This window comes from Halichoeres trimaculatus, unplaced genomic scaffold, assembly GCF_033239565.1.
Source record: "Halichoeres trimaculatus isolate MK-OKI-2021-1 unplaced genomic scaffold, fHalTri1.1 fHalTri1_scaffold_12, whole genome shotgun sequence".
Lineage (NCBI taxonomy): Eukaryota > Metazoa > Chordata > Actinopteri > Labriformes > Labridae > Halichoeres > Halichoeres trimaculatus.
The window spans coordinates 27,876,292-27,896,269 of record NW_027437190.1 but is presented as its reverse complement, the minus strand read 5'-3'; the positions used below and the strand labels follow the sequence as shown (position 1 = coordinate 27,896,269).

The 19,978-nt window shown below is 39.1% G+C and overlaps 2 protein-coding genes across 2 annotated transcripts; both read right to left on the bottom strand.

Annotated features, from left to right (window-relative positions):
* Positions 1-1,474: 1,474 nt before the first annotated feature.
* ethe1 (ETHE1 persulfide dioxygenase) lies at positions 1,475-5,411 on the bottom strand. The gene is made up of 7 exons (XM_074683484.1): positions 4,819-5,411; positions 3,575-3,719; positions 3,326-3,474; positions 3,072-3,201; positions 2,828-2,917; positions 2,329-2,445; positions 1,475-2,174 (listed from the first exon to the last, which is right to left on the bottom strand). The coding sequence occupies exons 1-7, from the start codon at positions 5,020-5,022 to the stop codon at positions 2,128-2,130; spliced, it is 882 nt and encodes a 293-aa protein (XP_074539585.1). The 5' UTR covers positions 5,023-5,411; the 3' UTR covers positions 1,475-2,127.
* Positions 5,412-6,802: 1,391 nt separating this feature from the next.
* LOC141800635 (tryptase gamma) lies at positions 6,803-17,200 on the bottom strand. Its single transcript, XM_074683297.1, has 9 exons — positions 17,164-17,200; positions 11,737-11,823; positions 10,964-11,098; positions 10,609-10,774; positions 8,902-9,080; positions 8,198-8,293; positions 7,617-7,759; positions 7,299-7,466; positions 6,803-6,871 (listed from the first exon to the last, which is right to left on the bottom strand). The coding sequence occupies exons 1-9, from the start codon at positions 17,198-17,200 to the stop codon at positions 6,803-6,805; spliced, it is 1,080 nt and encodes a 359-aa protein (XP_074539398.1).
* Between the last annotated feature and the right edge of the window lie 2,778 nt (positions 17,201-19,978).

The window sequence follows — 19,978 nt, the reverse complement described above, 5'->3', positions numbered from 1 at the left end:
ACCAGAGTACCAGAGTAATGGTAAGTCTGTACTTATTTTTTATGATAGCTAAAGGGGTTTAGGACAAAAAAACAAAACAAAAAACCTTATGCTTTCCTTGCAAACACTGAATCTCTTCGCTTCCAGAGTTTCATCACCCTGGCTGGCCTCTTTACGACTCATCCTGAATGAGCAGATCGTGTAATAGATTCCTCTCCCTGACATGTGGCCGGTGAGAAAGAATGGGCAGCAGGTTCATGGTGGCACAGTGTAAGAGTGCTGAGGGGGACACTGAAAGAGGGCTGGCAGATGGGTGACACAGACTGGGTGAAAGGACAGCTGGGACGTTTGCTTCCCGCCAGAAAAACAGGCAGAAGAGAATGGGACTATTTTATGTGGAGACCTCTGTGCCTCCACAGCAACATATCTTCAGTCTGAGAGCAACAGCTACACACCTCCTGTCAGGAGCAAAAACAACGCAGGTGTCTGTCAGCAAGGACACGCTGCCTGATCACGTTGTTAGTCTTTAGTGCTGACATGGACATCTGGTGGACAGAGTGTACAAATGTGTGCTATTATAGTATTAGCTGCATGTGACCAGACAGCCCTCACCTATATCCTGCTCTCGTTTTTAACAGGACCTCTTTATGAGACGTTTTCAGTCTGCTGTGAGGAAAATAAAACCCTGCAGGCCAAAACATCAAAGATATTCATACAGTGACCCACCCATGGAACAATATGAGCGCAGCTGAAAGGGACCAGATCAGATTAAACACGCAAGGAAAATATACCATGCATCAGGACAATGTGGGGAATAAGATCCAAGCCTGTTGTCGGGACACAGATGACTTGAGTTTTCTGCAGATAATAAATCCTCAACCAGCACATCTCATTGTGGAAAACTTTAACTTTCGCTGTGGATTAGTCCTTGATAAATCTTACTTTATCTGGGTTCATGTAGTTCAATCAAAAGCTTCCAAAGAAACACGCTTTTTCTTTGGAAGAGGCATCTGCCTCCCCGACATGGTTTTACTGGCTGATGAGCTGCTCAAACAGGCTGAGAGCAGCACATAGAGAACATTTAGAAATAAGCAGTCTTCACTCTGCTGATACTTGCACTTCCTTCATATTGCACCAACACACTGGCACACATTCAGAGAGCTGAGAGCACAAACATATCTCTGTGACATTTTGTTAATAGACACTGGCCCTCAGATTCCACATTCAGTTGGAGGAGTTTCATTCTGCTGTGATGCAGAAAAGGCTGTGGCTGGCAGGAGAGTGAGTGGAGTGTGTTAGTGTGTTAGTGTGTAAGTGTGTAAGTGTGTTAGCGTGCGAGGCCTTGGCTAAAAAAGTCCGGAATCACTGGAAAAGCTGTGTGGAAGAACTTGATTGTCCCAGTTAGCCGTTCATGAATACTAAACCGGACCCTGAATGGAACAATCCTGTCTAAGCTCTCTTTCTTTAGATGTCCTCACAGGCACAAAATAACACAGCTTATTATAGAGAAATATGCATCTTTATTTAATTAACTCTCAAAATAGCACTAGTGGTTTTCCCTCATTTACACAACTTAACATTCATTTTTAATTTTTAAGTGCTGAAAGAACTGATTTCATATTCATTTTTTGAAGCGGAGATGGTTATTTTTCCAGCTTGGCCCCTTTAAATTGAAGTGCAATACACTTTTGTGCAAACAGTTACACATTTAGTTAAAGAATTACTCTTATACAACTCTTGCTCTGTTATTCCCTTAAATTCTTCTTGTATTTTTTATCCTTTACTGTTGTCATCTTTGGCTTCTTTGACTCCATCAAGATTTTCTACACACAAAGCTAACAATGGTAGCATTAAAGGATGATTAAAGCGACTTAACCCAAATTTAATGCTGCAAGTGTAGAAGTGACTGAGGCATCTCAACCTGTTACAAGATCAATAACTTATCTAAATGATTTCATTGTTTCTTAAGGCATGATCACATGAGCTGTACTTCATATGTAGATCCAGCTTGTTAAATATACATCTTAACTTTTAAAGCAATTTACAGAATAAAGCACTTTATGGTTATGGTTAATCTTGCTTGGAGGCAGTATGAATTTGTTGATTAAAATTCCTATGATGGAAATGAATTTTTCTTTTGCAAGACATTCAGACTTGATGTACTCCACAAACCAGGTTAGCTGGTACAGAAATATCTGCGAAGAAAAGAAAGAGAAGAACCAGCTTAATTAGTGATAGAAGTATATCATATAGAATCTATTCACTTTTGGCCCAGGGTTTTATATCATGTCTTGAAAAATAGCACTGAGTATAACCTTTATGTTTAAAAGAAAGGGGAAATTGTGTCACCTATTTTTTTAGGCTTAGGGAGATTCAGATTATTCATGATGTCCACAAACTCGTCCTGGCTCTTGGTCAACCGTGGGTTGAATTGGCGCTCCTCGGCGACTGATGACACTGTCTGACCTGAATCACAAAGACAGACAGCACATTATGTCATACATGGGGAAACTATAGTTTGACGCATTCAAACCAGTGAAATCACTTTATTCAACTTTTTAAATGATTACAGAAAAAATAAACTCACCGATATACCTACTCCTGTTTTATATCAGATAAATAAAAATCAGAATTCATGAGATTGCATACATGCCTCTGATGTTTTTATAAATCTTTAAATGAACAGCAAAATATGATTCAATGAAAACACAACCTAAATGGAATGTTAAAGCATGACTTGGTGAGTTCTGGTTACCATTAGGTGCTTCATAATAATATACAGGTGATTTTTGTCTTACCAATCTTTCAATATGACATGACAGAAGCATTCAAACGTTTATTTGCTAACCTAAGTAGTCATGTGCTGGGTAGATGAGGCAATGCTCAGGCAGTGTAAAGATCTTCTGGTGGACGGACTGATAGAGCTTCTTAGGGCAGCCTGAATTAGAGACAATAACAAGGTTAGCCAAGTCCAAAAGAAAATGGAAACAATACTGCCACCTAGTGTCCATAAAGCATTACTACAAAAACAAACCCGACCGGGTCATGAGTTTTATAATGAAACTACGAGAGGTTATACAGTGTTTCTGTACCCTGCTGGAAGTCTGTCCTGCCACAGCCTCTGATGAGCAGAGCGTCTCCAGTAAAAGCCATGCTCTGATCCTCTGTAACCAGTGTCACACACCCATCTGTGTGGCCAGGGGTCTCTCTAACTGACAGATGCTAGAGTAGAGAAAAGATGAAGGTCAACTTATAATAGGAAAAGTTTTTTCTTTTACCAATTTTTCCTAAAAATGTTCAGATTCTGATTTAGAATAAAACAAAGGGGAATGAGAGATCTTCTCACATGTTTTCCAAAGGAGATCTTGTCTCCCTCTAACAGAAGGATATCTGCAGAAGCGCCGCTGAATTTTGAGATCGCACTCTTCAGCCCAACCAATCTTTTCTTCATCAGCCCTGTGCTTGTGATGTGGTCCGCATGGCAGTGAGTGTTCACTGTCGTAAAGTAAAACAGTTTTACAAAAAAAAAGTAACGTTTGCTAATACATCGCTGGTGTTCATATCAATTAGTTATTAATATTGATTACACTGATACCTGCCACTTTAAGGTTGAGCCCCAGTTCATGTACGAGTTTCAGGTCCCTGTCGAGGGTCTCCAGTACAGGGTCAATGAGGACTGCCTCCTTGGTGTCCTTATCAGCCAGCAGGTAGGTGTACGTGCTGCTCTCATGCTCAAACAGCTGAGAAGAGAGAACAGGTGAAGGCACAATGATGAGTCAGCATTAATTTAGAAAGAAAGGCAAAATGTGGGCACAAAAGAAAGATGGGAAGACAGAATAAGATGTCCAAGATTAAAATGTGGAGAAACCTGTTTGTTCTTTTTTGTATTCACAGGCATTTTCAAAGTTAAAAACAAGATACTCATATTTGAGTCTATTCAAATTTATTTTGTGTCAAACACTTCTCTTGTTATCATTCACATTATTCGTATAAAGTAATTCACTGTCTGTTGCAAATTGTAATAAAGCACTGGGGTTGTAGACAATGGTATCATATAACTCGTATTCACTTTAAAAGGTTGACTGTTAACAACTTATTACACTTCTATTAAGCCCAATGGTTTTTCTAGTGTACCCCAATTGTCATTAAATTTGCAGTGATAGCCTCTGATGCTTCTTACTTAATGTTCTTTTTCCTGTTTCTATTCATTTGCTCCTCTACTGGTGTGTAATTAATTCTAATTTTATGTCGTACTTCCTTAATCCAAAATATAGTTTACAAAGTAAAAAGTAAAAATGAAACATCTATATCTAAACCCACAGTCAAAGGGACTGACCTGTAAAAGTTAATTAATTAATAAAAACCCTAACAAGTGAACTTTAAAAGGAGGTTATTCTGATGTATGTTATCGGTATGGTTATACATTTGTAAAAATATCACAACTCATTGCTTTTCCACCCGGTAAGGTTGAATAATAACATGCTAAAAGAATGTCACTGTGTTCCAGGTGTAATATTACAGTACATACAGTTATCATGTCCGAAAAGTACAAGCAGGAAAAATGATCATATTATCAACTTTAGCGATTATTTTTGTAACAACCATCAACCCGGGCCCATCCGTGCTTTTTTATTTTGTTTATCATTGATTAATACATTTTTTTTAACATGCACGTATTTAGGCTAACAGCTACCAGTTGCTTTCGTTTCTGTTAGCATGAACCTTAGCCTCATTTAGCTGCTAGCAAGTCATGCCCCAACTTTACTGCTTTTCTTCTCGGGCTGGATATAAAAAAAGTGAGCTGCAGAAGAAGACAATAAATATTAATTCTGGACCTACTTGTCGGAAGAGAGGCCCTGTCTTCTGTGCCATCCTGGAGCAGTACGATCTCCGTTGAGCTCGTAGCGGATCACAGCTATAACCTACACCGGGCCAGTGGCGCCTCGCTTCGGTTGCTGCGCAACTCCAACCCTCGGTGGTTGCTCTGAGAGCCAGAGCCCGGTGAACTGCAGTGACCCTGCTTAGCGTTATTACCGAGCACATTATTGTTCTGTTGTGTTTTTCTTCCTGTATTACTACAGCAACAAGATTGCAGTGATAACGATTGTTGGCTTACAGTAACGGTGTGCTCGTGTTTCCTGTAGCGTCTGGAGGATAATGTCAAACTCCAGCTCCAGCTCCAGCTCCACTGTCACCTTGTATAACCCGGAGATAAAAGTTACTAAATCACTCACTTTACTGCCGCTGTAAATTGTGTCATCGCCTATGTTTGCTATTGAGCAACAAAATGCGGGTAAAGCCCATGTTTCGTCCACAGCAGTCAAGCAGGTTAGGCGCCTCTACAGTAATAGCTTCAGACATGTCTTAACGGCAACAACACAGACAAGCAAGATGTGCACGTGCACGAGTGTTATCATGCACGAGCGTAAGGCGGCCTACGTGACTGTTGACATATCTGACTTTATCACGAAGTCTCACACACCACCAAATGGAAACAGCTAACGATACGCTATAAAGGCTGCTGTTAACATGACGTACTGACTCTGTCTTTGTCCTAAATTTGAAAAAAGAAAAAGATATGAAAAGATAAAGCCATAATTAAAAAAAGATAAAGCAGTAATAAAAAGTGTTACTAAGGTGGTGATTCGGGTTACTAGGACAGTAATTCCACCTTTGACTGAACTACAAAACATAGCCAACCCATATGATACATTTTTGAAATCTGCAAGGTGTCTATTTTATATGATTTAACATAGTGGTTTATTATTTTTTTTAGAATGTTTGGCATAACCCCTTACTGACATATTTGGTAATTTGGTACAGCAAGTTATATTGCCTTGGACCCTTGCCATGAGTCCTGCAAAAAAATAAAATTAAATTAAAAAAAAAAGAGAAAAAAGATAAATAAATAAAAAGAAAAAAATAATATATTACTTTCAAAAAGCGTTTAACTGACTTTCTTACCCTGCCTTTACCACTTCTATTCCCTCATCATATGTTCTTTTAATTTTATTCTGCTTTAAAATTGTTGTAAATTTTCTCCTCTTTTATTTTCTCTTTTGTCAATGCCATTTGACAGACACATTGCTACAGTTCTACAGTTTTATTTAGCAGACGCTTTTGTCCAAAGCGACGTACAACACAAGCAAGAATTTAGACAGAAGGAAAACCTAGTTAGTGCAACAACAGTGCTTCAAGTTATTCGGCTGCAGGTGCTGCCATTAAGTGCGAGTTTTATTTTATTTCTAATTTAATTTTTTTTTATTAATTTATTTCTCTTTTTTGCTATAGATCAACATTGCTATAGATCAACCTTTCAGCACAGGTAAAAAAAAGTATTTTTATTTGCTACATATGATGCTAGATCTGTTATTTACTTAAATTATGCACGTTTGGTACATCTAGCTCATTTGATTGCTGTGAGAAAACGATGCATTTCCAGTACATAACACTGGTTATGAAGACTGAAACATGGTGGCCCATAGCAGAACAGAAACCTGAATTGTTTGTGCCAATAAGACATGGGATATTTTAATAAGTGGCAAAGTTTTTGATTTATTTAAACTAAGATGTTTCTCAAACTTTACCCCAACCATCGTTTGTGTTCTTTGTTCTCTAGACTTATCACATTTAAAGTGAGCCGCTTTAGAGCTTCCAAGTCAATGATTAACATGCAACTGATTAGCAAACCTCTATCTTCTAAGGAACAGGGCTTTTGATATGTTGGCTAACCATGAGACAGCATTAAGTGGGACACTGTATGAGCTTATAACCATGATGTGAAAAAAATGTGTTTATTAGATAATAAACAAACATATATAGATCATTGTTTGGTAACAGTTGAGGTGTCAGTCATGGCTGTGGTGGTCTCCTCCAGATGCTCTTGTTTCTCCTTTACATAAACAGAAACAGGGAAATGCTGGTATGAATACAAAGTATTTGGTATAAAATATTTTGTGTGGCTACAGCTTGAGTTGTCACATGATATTTGGAAGATATAATATAAATGAATTTGTAAAAAAGAAAGAAAGAACTATTTACTATCTCAAAAGTTACAACACATCTAGTTTTATCCATAAAACCTGCAGGAAACTTTTGTTGTTCTCCATTGTCTACAATAAAAACAATATATTTGGTGCTGGCTTGTAAATTTCCCTGTTCCCAGGGCTGAAATAAACTCTATATCATATTGGGAAGAAACCAATCTAATTTATACGACACGGCTATAACTGATATAAAAAAAATGTATTGAAGCACAAAAGGCTCAGACAATAATACACTGCACAATGAATGACGAGAAGGACAGAGAAGGACATCACCTTGTGAGGTGTCTCTGTGTATTTTTGAATCCAGTGGATCAGTTTGGTCACTCTGCTGTACACGCCAGGTTTATTACGGCGGCCGCAGCCTTCTCCCCAGCTCACCACACCTGCCAGCCTCCAGTCTCCCCCAGCTGTCTCACACACCAGGGGTCCACCGCTGTCACCCTGAACACAGAACCAAATCACACAGCAAAGCTCACAGACCAATTCAGAGCTGACTGAAAAGGAAAGTTAGACATAGCTCTAACTCCTGACCATCAGCTGTGAAGCTTGTAATGAGATTTTATGGTATTTTATGACATTACTTCTTTTTACCTGGCAGGAGTCTACTCCTCCTTCGCTGGATCCAGCACAAATCATCCGAGGAGTTAGAAACGAGCCGTACACGCTGGGGTGGGAGCAGACAGAGTGATCAATTAACCTGACCTGAGCTTGGCGCAGCTCGTCAGTAACAAAACCTGAAAGGGGAACAGAAAAGAAAAGATCGAAGAAGAGTGAGATTGATGTAAGTTAAGTTAATAAAAGAGGTAATTGCTAAAGCCATCAAGCTAAATAAATGGAGTTGCTTCACTTTTTTTTTTTTTTTTTTTTTACATGCATTCATGAAACTGTACATATGTTATAACTCTTAAATGTGAACAGTGCTTTTCACACTAAGCTAATACTCTAGTTTCTTTTTTTTCTGGAAACTAAGAAAAATTATCTGGTTGTGTTGTACTTTCTTCTTTTACAAGACTTTCTTCTTTAATAGTAACAGGTTGATGTGACCAAATTAATTCTAGGCCCATGAAAGTTTGGACAATGTAGACCGCAGGGTGTGATTGGCTGGAAACCTTTATGTGCTTTAGACAGCAGGTAACAAAGTGAAAACAGACAAAAGAGTAGATGTACTCCACCTCCTTCATGAATATATCCCCATCCTGTGATCCAGCAGGTTGATCCAGGAGGAAAGGATTCACTGGGGCTGGGTAAACAGACCGGCCGCACTCCGCCTATGAACAGAAGGCAGTAAACACAATGACACACATGTTACATTTATTGAATGAATAAAGACATAAAAACTGGCAAACATGTGATTGTTATGAGACTCATATTCTGATTTTTTCCTGCCAAGTTCCTCTATAAATGTTAAAAACATTCATAAACGGCCTCATTTTATCAGAAAACTAACATTTGTGACACAGATTTGATCCTTCTGTTGCAGCTGACGTGCAAATAATTTGAATGTCTTTCAAAAGTCACAAATACAGTTATGCAAACACACAATAACTGCCTCAAAACTTCCACCTTCAGATCAGATAATTACATGCATTCTTTGCCCATCATATAGACAAAAATATGCGTTAAGTATGCTAACTTGGTATATGCTGCAGGTAGTGCTTTTCTATTGGTTGACCCACATTTGGTTTTGTCTGTTTGTTAGTCTGACTGCACTCGATTGATGAATCATGGTTGAGCATAAGAAGTTTGATGTCACACCATAATTTAGATTTTAGGTTTCATAAAATCCCTAATTTGAACCAAAAACTGTAATCTGTATGGTAGCCTACATGATATGCATTTTGCCATTTCACCTCTAGATGGAGCCACCTCCTCTCACCTGTCATGTCCATATCAGTGATGGTTCGCAGTAGTCCCACATCATAGTCGTTGTTAAACTTATTGAAGTTAGGGTGGTAGAGGACCTGCAGCGCCCTGTGTCGTTTCCCCAGAGAGCTGTCTGCGATGCTGACTGTGTCCACCACGACCAACCAGTCAGCAGCGTCCAGCATGTTGTTCCTGCACAAAGTGACACAAATGCATGGATCAGTGCAAGGTTTGGCTGCCTGCAGGAGACTGTGGCCTAAGCTGATGGTTCTTATTTCTTAAATGATGTGTTGTGCTGTTAACACGAGGCTGGTCAGTGAAATTCAACAAATCTGAGTGTTGTTGGCACAATAGTTTCCAGAATTCTCTGTTATCTTTATTTCTGCCCACGAAGCTCTCAGTTATGTGTTGCCTAAATAAGCATCTAATAATTAATACAGAAAAAAACAACACTCTCATGTGGTACTTCGTGTTGCCTACTATTACATTTATTGGTGGTTATTGCATTATTCTAACATTCACAAAAGAGCTAAGTAACCAGAGCATTTTTACAACAAAACCAAAAATCTGTTTATTTTTTCCCATAGCGCTTCAAAAAATTGATGAGCTACTTTTATTTTAGAGTGCTACTGAAAATATCTGATTGCTAAAAATCCAAAGCGAGTAGCTAGAGAGCTCCTGCAGACAGATGCTCTGCAGTTTTAAATGCAGCCATGGAAAAGACCCTGCTGGAGGTATTGAGCTTCCTTGGATTATTTTAATGCCTAGCTCTTGACTTGAACCTGATTAGATAAGAACTAATAAATTGACTGGACTATTTTAGTTCTGATTACAGGTCCCCCTCTTGAGGACAGAGGACACACACTGCAGAGCTGTGCAAAGGCAGGAATGCGATGTTAATTCACTGCTATCATTCAATACTTACAATCTGATATATTCCACATATACTTAATGTAATGAGAGCCAAATGATGTCTATGATTTGACATCATGCGGCATCATCTACTTTTCATGCAAGCTAGAAGTTGAACCAGCCTTTAACAATAAAACATTTAGACATCAAGCACAGAATAGATTAATACATCAAGACGGAATTACTAAATGTATGTTGACGCGATGCCCTCGTTTCCTTTCATTTTGTTTCGTTATATTGCATCAGTATCAGAACCAGGTTTCTTGCTAAGTAGGTTTTACACATACAGAAAATCAGTCACAGAAGCATATCAGAAACAAAAGTAAAATACTTTATAACAGCAGCAGCACTAATACTGTCAAGAAATCTTACATGGAATAAAATAACATTTTATAGAAAACAACAACAAAACAAACTGTTTCAGCAAGCTTTAGGTCAGGAGAGGATCAACAAGTGTGAGGCAAGGGCAAGTAAATGTCAGAAGCTTATTCTTTTGGCCACAAAATGATCAAATGATGCTCAGAGAACTCTTCTTTCAAGATTTAATGTCTTGGCCTTAATGATCGTTTGGTTTTGAGATATTGTTTATTATTATTTTTACTGATTAGTCCATTGATCCTTGACATATTTGGGGATGGGCTTCTAAATTACTGAACTTCAGGTTATTTCTGTTTGCCCCCCAAAGCTATTTCACATTTTGTTTTGTAAGTGGGCTTCATTTAATTGCAACAGAATACTTTGATAGGCAAACCACAAAACCACTCCAACATTTTATACCTTTACCTACAACCCCAGGCCCCTTTCTTACTCAACAAAGCAGTGAGCCGCAGTGACGACCCAGTGGGGGGAGACGATGGCACCTCCACAGACGTGTCTCCCCCTCCAGTGCATGCTAACCTGCCAGCCCCAATTGCCCTTAGCAGCCAACGTCCCCCCTACAATACGGCGGCCATCATTGACAGGAACTGGACAGCCTTGGTGTGAGACAGAAAAAAAGACTCTTTATAAGTGTAACAATATTACAGTTTTTATTACCTTTGATAAAGCCATTAGACATCTGGCCATGATAGTCAGATTACTAATCTACTTTAGATAAACAGACAATAAAATGACTTTAAAATTACAAACCAAAAGCTGTCGATCAGTTCATTTTGTCCTCTTACCTGAAGTAATGTTTACGGTCTGGTTCACTGGGTTTTTGGGCAAAAAAGGCAGCAGAGTTGGGACGCTGCAGTTCCCCTTCATACCACAAGGGAGAGTTGACTCATTCAATCCAGATGGGAATACCAGAAACTTGACTGAAGAGAGAAAGCAGTGACATGAAAGTCGTTTTACTTATTTGTTAAGGAATGAGAAGACTATTAATTTTTTTGTGACTGAAGGTCGACTGCAATTAGGGGCCCTCATGTTCAACAATTGACCTTAAAAGACAACTTTGACTGTGCAACATGCAAATGACTTTACTGTTTGCTTTGACACTAGACTTAAAATGAAAATAAATCAATTAATAATAATAATAATAATAATAATAATAATAATAATAATAATAATAATAATAACAACAATTAAATAAATACATTTTTAAAATAAAACAAAAGTCCCATTAAGATTCAGGAGAAATGTTCAACAGGCAGTTTTACACATTGTATCATTATCAAAAAGAAGGAAAAAAAAAATGCTCCCAGAGGTCTATTTAAAATCCATTTAGTTTATTATCAAAATAATGTGAACTGAAAGAATAAAGGTTAGATCATTGAGATAGTTGTACTGAGGTGGGGTTATTTGATGTTTTAATGAGAAAAATCTAACTTTTTGATCTTTGTTCAAGCTATTTTTTTTTAAATTGCACTAAAGGTGTATATATATATATATATAAAAAAAATTAGTGTTAACAGGGGGAATTCATCTGAGGCTGTGTAAGAATTTAACAGCTTACCTAACAGAGCAGAGATGATAACCAGTGTGATGATGACAGGGATGAACACCAGCAGCAGCAGCTCACATGACGAATAAGCTTGAGACTCTGGATGAAAAAATAAACAAATAGAAAAATAAATAATCTAATACAAACAAACAAACAAACATAAAGAATGCATTGTTATCTCATAAACTTTCAAGTAGTTTTCGAAGAAAACACTTTTATTCACAACACAAGACTCTTGCATAGTCAAGACTTTCTCACTGCTTTGGAATAAACTGTTATTCTTTTATCTAATGTCATTTAAACAAGTACCTGTTGTTTCCTAGGCTAACTATCACATTTTGAACAGGGTTTTTCCACATTATCTAATTCTATTTTTTTTTTTTTTTTGTTATTCACTCAAACAAATACACCTATTAGCTTGATGCAGTTTAAATTTGGTAGCAGGCATCTTATTATGTTGCGTGTACTGTCCTGTGTAGCCAGAAGCTATGTTAATATTTAGTCTTTTCTGCTCACAATAACAGAGTAAATGGAAAGTCAATATTGAGGAAAGGTGCCTTTTTTAAATTTTACGAATGACATAGTTTACATGGGTGATATTTTAGTTTGAGGCTGAGCCTACTCACTAGAGATAAACTTAGCTACACCTATGTGCATTACTTCTTATCTAACAATACATTTTAGCATCTTTGTTTATTTCTAGAAAACACACACGTTTAAGTTTTTAACATATTAAAATAACTGATTTTTTTAAATATAAAATCGAGTTTTTAGCATTACAATTTAAATTCTCACCAGTATCTTGTGAAATTGTGAATAACTTTTCAACCAAACACATTAGAAAACAGTAGATTAGATTTAAATAATTTAGCCTATTTATTTAAAAATTTTTTTTTTTTTTTCCCCAGGACCATTCACTTTGTAACACACTAGTAGTTTTGTGGTACAACCTGTTTTAGTGGTGTGTAAATTTCCTCAATACTGTAGCCTTTGAACACAGCTGGTCAGAGATGTGGTTAAATACTGTTGCAGTTCCAAAACAGCCGCGAGGTGGTGCTACCTTCCCGTTCTGACGTGTGATACGTACAAACTGTTATGCTCAAAGACTGTCGTTACTGGTCGTTACCGTTACACCCACCCCGACCAAGTACGGACATCAGCGACAAGTTGGTAAAGGTAATATGTTCTACCTAACATTTATGATAACTAAATATGGCTTTATACGCTCTAAATCTAGTTTGGTACGATTAACAGTTGTGTGGAAATCATCGCTCTGTCACCTCCATACGTAATGCTAACCCGCTATCCTTGGATGGGACTTCTAGCTGTATAACCAGCCACGTCACAAGCTGCAGAAACACAGTTTTTAATTTTCAAAGTCCTCTAGTTGATAAAAACAGCTCATGGTGAAACAAGTTTGTGAGCACCGTACTTAAGTCTTTCAATTTGACAGTTACTTTTAAGCTATCCAGCGCAACGGCTAACCTACATCTAGTGGATAAGAGAGCATTTGTCTAACTTTGGTTGCAAAGAAGCTGGGATCCAGAATTTATTCTCTTTCTGCCTGATTTGTGGTCTTTTCCAGCTCCTGTGAGGAATGTTCAGGTCTTTAACTGCTAAATGCTTCAGTATGATCATCTGCCAGTCTCTTTTGTGTTTGTTTTATTATTCTCACTTGCCTGGAACCTTGTTTTTGACTTCCTTTCTCAAAGGGCCAGGAGGGTGAGCCTGAACACTCATAACCCAGGAGGACAAAACATAGCTGCAGATTCAGGTAAAAAAAAAAAATCTTTGTTGGATAACTAAAGACACAACCTAGAGGGAGAAAAGGTTAAATATGAATAAAAACAAACCACAGACTTAATAAGCAAGCTGCCAGAGGGTCTGTAAGCCACAGTTGAGAGTGGTATCACATGAAGGACTGTGTTCAGAGCAAGCGACTTCAGGAAACATCCTTAATATAATCTGGTATACAGAATGAGCTGCGTGCAAAGCCTTGAAGAGAAAAAAATGCTGCAATCTTTTTTTATGCTTGACTGACATGAGATGAATGCTGAACCCACTTTTTGGTAAAAAGCCCTGCGGCAGCATTTTGAAGCAGAGCAGGGGACTGATGGAGATGATGGTCGATCAAGCGAGGAGTGAATTGTGAACTCTGGAAGGTAGCTCATACTTTCTCTAAGGGTTTCTTATTTGATTCTGCAAACTGTTATATACTTTGGATTTACAATAGAGACTCTAGGGGGTGGTTGTAACAAATGTGATTTCATAAAATGAAAGCTTTGGGGATAGAAAGCTTAACTGGAGTTCCTTAATTTAAAGAAGTGGTCACAACTCTCTATTATGCAGGTTTGATTTTCTGTGTTTCCATTTTAGAAGTAAAAATATCAGAAATTTTATATCTTATTATCCCAAGATAATCACTCATGAGCATGTGGATAAACCTGTCTCCGCGGCTGATATGATATTGGTAAAAAGCACTTTTAAATGACCAATTCATCTCCAGAAGGAGATAATTAACGTTATTGCTCTGACTACAGACCCCAGGGAGGAAGATGACACATCTTCACCAGCTCAAAATCAATTTTTTTCTATTTGTTAGATGTGATACAATCCAATCCAATCCATAGTGCTGGGAGTGATCCGTCTTGTAGTTGCCTTTAAAATATATTGAGTGCAGTTGCAGCAAAGGCCATGTTAAGGTCGAGCAGCAATAAAAAATGATTACACACCAGCGCTATCTCATCTTATGGTTTCCCTTCAGAGGCTGTGAAGTGCTTACTCAGCACTCCATGTTTTGGAGCAACTCTGAGAAATGGTGTTGTTTTACTCTCTCCTCTTAAAGCTGATAAGGGGAACTCTCTCTCCAGGACTGAGGAGAGGAGTTAAAGGAAAACGAAGATGGCGCTAGAAGAGGCTGGAATGTATAGCACATGAGAACAATGCACAATGGACAAAATCCCTCTGAGGCAGCTGTAGCAATGATTCATACAGATCAGACATGCTGGAATGTGTAAGGTGAGCAGAAAGAGGTTTGTCAACAGGACCTGGGAGACGAAGGTTTTAAAGAGTCTCTCACACTTTTGGGAAACAAACATGACTGAAAATTGGCACTGTCGAGGAACATTATGCTGCAAGCCTTAAACTTTCTCACGACAGGAACAAAGGATTTAAACATTACAAGAACAGACAATAAAAAAGAGTTTGTGGGTTAGTTGTTCCAAACCCTTAAAGGTCTCGTATTGTGCAAAAAATCACTTTAAGTCTTTTAGTGAAATTTTGGGGTCTTTGGCTTTCCTCCCAGCCCACAAAGTGTGATATTAATGACTAAACCTGTGCTTAGTAGTGCTTATGAATGTAAAATGCTGACCTAAAACAAGCTGTTTGGAATTTCCGGGGTATGCTGACGTCAACAATTCCCTTTTTTGAATAATCAGGAGCAAGTCTGACCTGACTGGTCTACCGGAGCAAATACTCCCGAACCCCCTCCCCGCCCACTCCCCTCCCCGCATCTGGAGAGAAATCTCTCCAGCAATGGGGAGAGGAGTGTGGCTGTTTTTGGCTGTGAACAACCATATAGTTCCATGCACAAGCTTCCCATCCCGGAAGAAGACGAGACTAAAGCCTAGCTCACACTACAGGATTTTAAAAATCTTAAAAGATTCTGAAATTGGGTTGTATCGCACACATAAGGAGAATCTTCACAGATCATCTTCTCTTAAATCTTAAGCACACCCTAACAACAAGATTTGAAAATACTGACCAGCACACACTACAGGATTTCACCAAGATTGTTTGACCAGAGAGAGTGATGCACCACACAATGAATATTGTAGTCATCTAGATAAATATCAAACATGTTTGAAAATTATCCGTGCGGCTCCGATGAGTCTGTGAGACAATCGTGGGGCGAAAGATTCATCTGTCAACCGCTCACACTAGAGGATAATCTTGGCCAAACGTCTGGGCGTTCATTTATGGGGGAAACCAGCTACACTCAGTAAAACTGTGCATGTGTGTGCTAGTCACTTCACTGCCGACTGCTTTTCCAACTTTGGACAGTACAACAGAGGGCTAGAGAATAGACTGGTCCTGAATCCAGGCGCATACCAACCATCCACCAACAAACCTCGGACCCTGGAAATGTGAGTATTTTAAATGCTGTGTGCTGTGGAGCAGTTGTAAGAGCTTTTCCTCAGTGTCCCCCCTGTTTCTGTGTTAGCTTCAGGATGCTAACTTTAGCTGCGGTTAGCCTGTTGTTTTAGCCTGTAATGTTACGGTAAACGAGCTTCGCTGTTTTCTAAAGAGTGGGGCGGTATCAGCGGTGGCTCATTTACATATGAAGGTCACGCCCACTAAATCAGAGCGTTCTGAACAGAGGGGCTATGAGAGCCTGGAAACAATGCTGCTGTGCTTGATTTATTGGCTTTTTGGACCAAAACATGTTACTACCATTTCATGAAGACATCAATGATCCATATTAAACTACAGAAAAGGAGCAGAATATGGGACCTTTAAGTCTGTCTTTTGTCTACATTTTCAATGTGCACAGGAACCTTTTTTTTTTATTTCATTTTTGGGTCAACGCGATGTGCCACCATACACAGTTGTAGAGGTAAGAGGAGATTCACAAAGGTATCGGGATTTTTTTTGTTTTGCGCTTTTATTTAAATAGGGACTTTTTGTTTTGTTTCTGTTCGTTTTGTAGGCATCATCATCATCATCATGACATCATCACTCACCTTTTTCACATGGTCGGGTGTTAGAAAAGCAAACTAAAAATCACAAAAATCAGAAATATTGTACAACCGCAATTTAAATCAAATTGGCATGCTAAAAATTGTAAAAGAAACAAATCTGTAGAAAAGAATATCGTCCCAGCCCTACAAATTTGACCTTAAAAAGCTGCAACGTAGCACCTGTAGAAACAAAATGTATACTATTTGAACCACTATATGAAAAGAATTTAAATTCCAGGGTAAACTATTTAAGTTAAGGTTGTTAAAGGAAAATATTTTTTTTTTTAAATAACTGTTTTTAAAATGTTCTTACATCCTTTAGAGGCGACGGCAACTGCTTCTTAGCTTAGCTTAGCATAAAGTTCAAAAGGGTGGTGAAAGCTGGTCTTCTCTTTAAAAAAAGCCATAGTGATTGTTCTCCCATGCTTGCTGTCTTTATGCTAAGCTAAGCTAATAAGCAGAAAGATGTGAATGACTTTGGAGGTAAAAAGTTTATAACTTTCCAACTGTTTGAAGATGATTTCCATCCTTTTGATGCTATGTTTTTAATTGACGGTTCCTCTGTGCAGGATATTTAAAAGCCACAGTGATAATGTTAAAAACTAATAACTATTCCTTTGAGATTTTCAAAATTTTAACAAAAAGTCAATACAAGTTTGTGAAACTCCCTCTGAACCAACTCTCTAAGTAATCATCATACCTGGCGGCTCTTCATCAGGGAAATCTTTGGGTAACATTAGACCCACTGATCCCTCCTCAAGCGGGCGTCCATCTGACGGTTTCCTCTGCTGAACTTCAGGAGGAGCATCAGTCAAAGGAAGCGTTGGGGTCTGGCTGTTTTGATCTTGGGCCTCTGGAGACCCAGAGGGAGGAGATGAAGTCCCTGGAAGTTGTGGCTCTGGTTTCACATCAGAGAAAGGCGGAAGCTCTGGGTATAAGTTTCCTTTGACTGTGGGTTTATAATCGGGTACGAGTGTGAGGACTGTGGAGGGGACCAGAGATGAGACGCTCATTACTTCATGGCTGGTTGGGCTTTGAAAGGATGTTGATGACCAGAGCTCCAGGGATGGATAAATTGATGCAACAACCGGCTGTTGAGCATCCAAACTGTTGTTGCTTGTTTGGGGCTGTGGATCCATGCTTGAGAAATCCTGAGTGTCTGCCTCAGATTGCACTGTGTTGTTAAAATAAGGGTTCATGATTGTAAGGGTGAATCTCATTGACAGGATGTACTTATTTTACGGATTTGGGGCATGCTTTAAAGGAGGAAGGCTGCAGAAAAGAGGAAACCCTGAAACTTCAGTTGCGTCCTGTCAAAAAAAAAAAAAAAACAAGGAACAAAACATTGGTTTGATGAAGCAGATTTTCTCTGAGGACTTTCTAAAGAGCAGATTTGTATCATCAAAATCCAAAACCGAATTGCATAACCTTCAAAAATGTATCAAATCAAAAGAAAGTTGAAAATAAATGGCACTGGATGTTTTTGAAGGTTTAGAAATTAATTAACTTTTATTGATTGTAAATATAAATACCAGAAAGGACATCAGTGATCAGGGACGGTGTTTATTCAATATCCATCGCCCAACATGATTGGCTAGTATCTAATCACATTGATGTGCTTCTCCTGACTTGCTCTCACCTGAATGTCAGCCTCATTTGTATGCATCAGATCTTCCATCCGAGTGTGTCTTCTCTCATTAAAGCAGCTGCAAATACATCACAGCTTCTGCATCAGTAACAGGACAGCTCCACTGCATCTTCAATCCAAAGGTTTCTCCTTTGTTACTCCTCCATCTTCAGCTCAGTTTGTCACCTCTTGTCTTGCTCATTCGGCCCTCCTCTGTTAACCTTTAATCATTTTATCACGTTTCTCCCTCTCCTTACAGTCAAATCTTCCTTCTTCTCCAGCTGAATCCTTCTGCTCTGGCCAGGACAGGTAAGGCTGCAACAGCCAGGTCAGTAACGGATACGTGCACTCATGTCATCGGGCGTCTCTGAAATATGCATGGGGATAATTGTGCGCTGGGGTCAGAGTTTAACAACAGAGGGTAATGCACACCACAACACTAAATTGCTTCCACTCACAAAAGTTGAGGAGAATAATAGCCGCCTGGGTGGACACACACACACTGGGGAAGAAGTATTGAATTACTCATTGATGGGAGATATGTATCCAATAATCAGCCTCCTAATATGGATCTGAGGAGGCGTGCGTGTGTGTACGGGAATGTGTTTGTTAGTGTCCACTCTACCTGTGGGTATTTTGTTCATCCTATCACATTACTGCTTCAGACAGTGTGAGGTGCTGGCAGCATCAAGGAGCCACAGATGAGGTGTTACTCAGCATCATCTAGGTTACAACTGCTGCCAGACAAACACAGAGGAGACATGACGGCTTCACCTGTGATTGTTAGCAGGTTTTTTTTACTGGACCCGACAAGCAAAGTGAAATTTATTAAAACAGGAAAAAAATAAAATAACATTTAACTAGAAAGCAAAAAAGCTGCTGAGAAATAAGAAACCAGAGGGTGAGATGTCATATTACGAACAAATACTAAGTAAAAGTATCTTGACAACCAGTGGCGATTGCTCCAAGACTGCAAGGGAAGCTCAGCTTCCCCTAAAATGTCCCCAAAAAAGTGGTGATATGTGCTGCTGTGTGTATGTTTCATTGACGAAATATGCGCTAGAATTCCTTCATCTTTTGTTCAGAATCAGCTACCTATCACAGGTAACTGGCTCGACCTCCTTCTCATTCATCCCCACAGCGTCTCAGCGCTTTAACACAGTTGGATGCTGAGCGTCTTCTGACTTCAGCGGGGAAGCGTAGAGTGGGTTGTTCCACTGTGGAAACTGGACGGTCATTGGATGAACGCTAGGCTTTGTCCCGCCCATTGGACGCTCAGCATCTCAGGGGGTCTATGAGGCAGTGGACTGGCCTGGACGCTGGGCTTCTGCATGATGATTGGATGATCTGTCTGAGGCTGAATCCCTTTGTGATTGACAGTGAAATGAGCCAGTTAGCAATCTTGAAGTATAACCCTCCACCGGAGCATCTTCTGAGTTGTACATTCAGTTGTTCTGGACAGATCCAGAGGCTCTATCGATCCCCAGCAAGTTCACCTTTCTTAAAAACTACGAGCGTTGTGTTTTAAGATTCTCTCTCTCTCTTTTCACCAATAAGCAGCTACAGCTACAGCAGCGGAGCTTCTCCCCTGTCACTCACACTTGCAGCCTGCAGGTGTAGAGAGGAGCTTCTTCCATTTAAAGCGGCTCAGGTCTTACACCCGCAACACAATGGGCCAAGGCTGTTTAAGCAGTCTAGCTCTGCTGGCCGTTGAGAGAACACTGGTAAAATCCCTGGAAAAAAACACCTGGTTGGTACGACAGGGTCACAGATCATTTTCTTGAAAAGGAACGGAGGTTAGAATTTATGTTTAAATGAATAAACAAATATATGATGTAGGCCGGAAAAAAATGAGCTTACCCTCTTTGACTGACCAGCAGCCGCCACT

Coding starts and splice junctions, on each gene's coding strand:
- ethe1 (XM_074683484.1), bottom strand. CDS start 5,022: ATGTGCTCGGTAATAACGCTAAGCAGGGTCACTGCAGTTCACCGGGCT. Junction 2,918..3,071: donor CAGGACAGACTTCCAGCAGG/GTACAGAAACAC, acceptor TCTCTAATTCAG/GCTGCCCTAAGAAGCTCTAT. Junction 2,446..2,827: donor CCCAGCACATGACTACTTAG/GTTAGCAAATAA, acceptor TTTGTGATTCAG/GTCAGACAGTGTCATCAGTC.
- LOC141800635 (XM_074683297.1), bottom strand. CDS start 17,200: ATGTTACCCAAAGATTTCCCTGATGAAGAGCCGCCAG. Junction 10,775..10,963: donor GACCGTAAACATTACTTCAG/GTAAGAGGACAA, acceptor TCTCACACCAAG/GCTGTCCAGTTCCTGTCAAT. Junction 9,081..10,608: donor GCGGCTCACTGCTTTGTTGA/GTAAGAAAGGGG, acceptor CACTTTGTGCAG/GAACAACATGCTGGACGCTG.